The sequence below is a fragment of the Corticium candelabrum genome, chromosome 13, assembly GCF_963422355.1.
Source record: "Corticium candelabrum chromosome 13, ooCorCand1.1, whole genome shotgun sequence".
NCBI classification, from domain to species: Eukaryota; Metazoa; Porifera; class Homoscleromorpha; order Homosclerophorida; family Plakinidae; genus Corticium; species Corticium candelabrum.
In genome coordinates, this window is record NC_085097.1 from 7,505,425 (window position 1) to 7,509,068 (window position 3,644).

General features: G+C 41.1%; 1 protein-coding gene across 1 annotated transcript in view; it reads left to right on the forward strand.

Annotated features, from left to right (window-relative positions):
• The first annotated feature begins 2,258 nt into the window (after positions 1-2,258).
• LOC134189008 (ankyrin-1-like) overlaps positions 2,259-3,644 on the forward strand; it is a 2,586-nt gene continuing 1,200 nt past the window's right edge. Inside the window, exon 1 of the mRNA XM_062657235.1 lies at positions 2,259-3,523. Within this exon, the coding sequence (XP_062513219.1) occupies positions 2,266-3,523 (1,258 nt within the window). The 5' untranslated portion in view covers positions 2,259-2,265. The remainder of the gene's footprint in view (positions 3,524-3,644) is intronic.

Here is a 3,644-nt window from a genome sequence, read left to right on the forward strand (position 1 = left end):
ATCGACTTCTTCTCTTCAGCTATGAAATACTACACAAAAACAATCATTCAAACTTCAATCATTCAATCATTCACACACACACACACACACACACACACACACACACACACACACACACACACACACACACACACAAACACACACACAAGGGTGTACCTAAGCCAGTTTAAAGCGTGCCCAGGAACTACCCAAATGATGGGCGTGTCCAGTTGTGTGGATGCCAATCGCACCTGTGAGTGCACAGTCTCAAAATACTAAAAACTAATTTCCAGTTCCATATCTTAGTAACTGCGTAATGAAGCGTCATCCATGCATTCAAGAAACGCAAGGCAAAATTTTGGAGAAAAACAATAGAAACAAACTTTAGATAAACGTTCAGAGAACTCAGGTTTCCCAACTTTGGGCTTTCTTCCATCCACACAACTTTAAATTTGGTCGTCACTCAAAGCATTATTTGTCACAACACAAGTTGGTGGCTCACATGCCAACGACATCTTTGATGACAACGACACAGACATAATATTATCTGATGAGGTAGATGACTATTAATTGTCTTGATCTGACAAATTCACTGTATAGTTATGGTATATTGGTGAGCATGCAGGTTCAAGGTTATTTTCAACTGCACTCGTAAATTTCTAGGCTTTTTTGTACTTTAAAATTCAATTTACAAATTAGGTACTAGTATAAGACTGAACATGAGAATGGGCAAGGCCACATCTTAATTTAATTAAGCTTGTCACAGCCAGGTACCACGTAAATCAAGAGACCAAATACACCCCTGCACACATGTTGCGAACAATACAGACAAACACTACTCTCAATACACATTACTTTAATTCATTCAATAGATGCATTGTTTACTATTACACACAGATACAGTGATGTACTCACATCCTGATGTTCATCCAGTCAATGGTGGAATAAATGAGAGCAAGAGAAACATGAGAAACATGTTAGACAACACAACACCAACACTCAACTGTCACACACTCACCTCTTCCTGTGATATAAGAGAAAAGACACTAGTTAGTTAAACAGTCACTCTCATGTCACACTACTCTAACACACAAGACACATCACGAATTCCTCTACTATCCTCATGCACTTACCAATTCATCACATTTCACAATAATTACTTGTTGTAATAAATTGTATTAAGATAAACAAAACCCAATGATATCTATTAGTTAATTAAACAACATGCCAACTTCTCCACAATCTTAATTAACAATCACATTTCTTACAAGCCACATTTGTAATACAGTAACCACCACATTCAATTAGTCAATACATCAATAGTTGTTCTGAAACACTGAATTCAAAACGTTGAAACAGCAAAAAGATATGCAACACATGTACAAATCATGCACACATGTATGCATGTGCGCGTGCACACAACACACACACACACACACACACACACACACACACACACACACACACACACACACACACACACACACATGGACAAATGGATATGTCCTTCAGAAAGTTCCGAAGATAGCACCCCTGCCTATTTCTAGGTAGGGACACCAGTGCAACTCGGAGTTATAAGCCACGCTGACGAACCCCTTGATACGTGGCCAGAGCATCGAAAGGCGCTTTGGCACAGCCGCAAGACTGGACCTCAAGTCCACATGTACCCGTATATACTGCGTGATGTTCTGCCGAACCAGCAGTCTAACCCACCTCTAGTCAAAGACCGGGTACTTATTTATACTCCTGAGTCGAAAGAGGCAATTGTGTGTGAATTTGTTTTGTTGCCTAACGAAATTACGTCTGCACTCGTCTGCGAACGTACGACCTCAATGTCCCGGATGTCTCCATTGTCAAATGCAACTCTCTAACCAACGGAGCTACACATCACACACACACACGCACGCACACACACACACACACACACACACACACACACACACACACACACACACACACACACACACACATGTCCAAATCGGCTAATAAATATTTATTGTGTGATTGGTCGTTGGCCATTCGTAAGGTTGAGTCTGTTTCAGCAACGTTTTGTGAGATTGTGTAAGAGAAATGAGATGTTTGAGAGATACGGATGACTAGGTGATTGTGTTGTGTGATCGTGTTGTTAGTGAACGTTCTGGTAAACTTCAACGCAACGAGATGTAAGGAAATGTCGCTGAAGCTGCGAGGAAGGGAGACTGGGAGGAGGTTCGACGACTGGTGGAACAAGGAGGGAACGTGAATGATGTGGATAGAGAGCGGAGAAGAACAGCTCTACACTGGGGTATGGCTAGAAATTCACATTCTATTTGTTCGTTTTTGTTGTCAGGAGGCGCAAACGTCAGTCAAATAGACAAGGATGGAGATACGCCGCTTCATCTCGCTGCTTATGATCTTCATGTTGATATCTGTCAACTGTTAGTTGATTACAAAGCCGATGTTACTTCTGTCAACAATAAAGGTCAAACTCCTCTTCACATAGCTGTTAATCGTTGGTGTGCACATGACTTTTCCGTTGTGTGTCCTCCACTGATAACAAACGAGAGTGTGAATGTAGAAGATCATCATGGTAACCGCGCTTTACACATAGCAGTTAAAAATGTTAACATTCAGACTGTCCAGCTGTTAGTGGATTGTGGAGCAGATGTAAATGCATGGGGTAAAGATGGACAAACACGACTACATGCAGCAGCTGATGGGGAGGAAGACTGCCCTGAATTGTGTTCTATTTTACTAGAACATGATGCCAAGATTAATACATCGAATAAACATGGAAACCAACCACTACACTTGGCATGGAAACGAGGTCATACAAGAACAAGTCGTTTGTTACTCTCTAATGGAGCAGATGTAAATGCATGGGGTAAAGATGGACAAACACCACTACATACAGCAGCTAATAGGGAGGAAGACTGTCCTGAATTGTGTTCTATTTTACTAGAACATGATGCCAGGACTAATATAGCGAATAAACAAGGAAACCAACCACTACACTTGGCATGGAAACGAGGTCATACAAGAACAAGTCGTTTGTTACTCTCTAAGGGAGCAGATGTAAATGCATGGGATAAAGATGGACAAACACCACTACATACAGCAGCTAATGGGGAGGAAGACTGTCCTGAATTATGTTCTATTTTACTAGAACATGATGCCAGGACTAATATAGCGGATAAAGATGGAAACCAACCACTACACTTGGCATGGAAACGAGGTCATACAAGAACAAGTAGTTTGTTACTCTCTAAGGAAGCAGATGCAAATGCATGGGATAAAGATGGACAAACACCACTACATAGAGCAGCTGGTGGATGGAAAGACAGTCCTGAATTGTGTTCTATTTTACTAAAACATAATGCCAAGGTTAATGCAGTGGATAAAGATGGAAAGCAACCACTACACTTGGCATGTAAACAAAGGAATGCTGCAACTACAAATTTATTGTTATCTTATGGGGCTGATGTGACTGCTCTAAATAAGGAACAGAGAGAAATTATTCATGTGGCAAATGAATCCATGTTAAATTCATGTCAAGAACACAATGGTAAGTATATTGCAGTTAGAAAATATTGCATTAACACACACGCGCGCGCGCGCGCGTGCGTGTGCATGTGTGTGTGTGTGTGTGTGTGTGTGTGTGTGTGTGTGTGTGTGTGTGTGTGTGT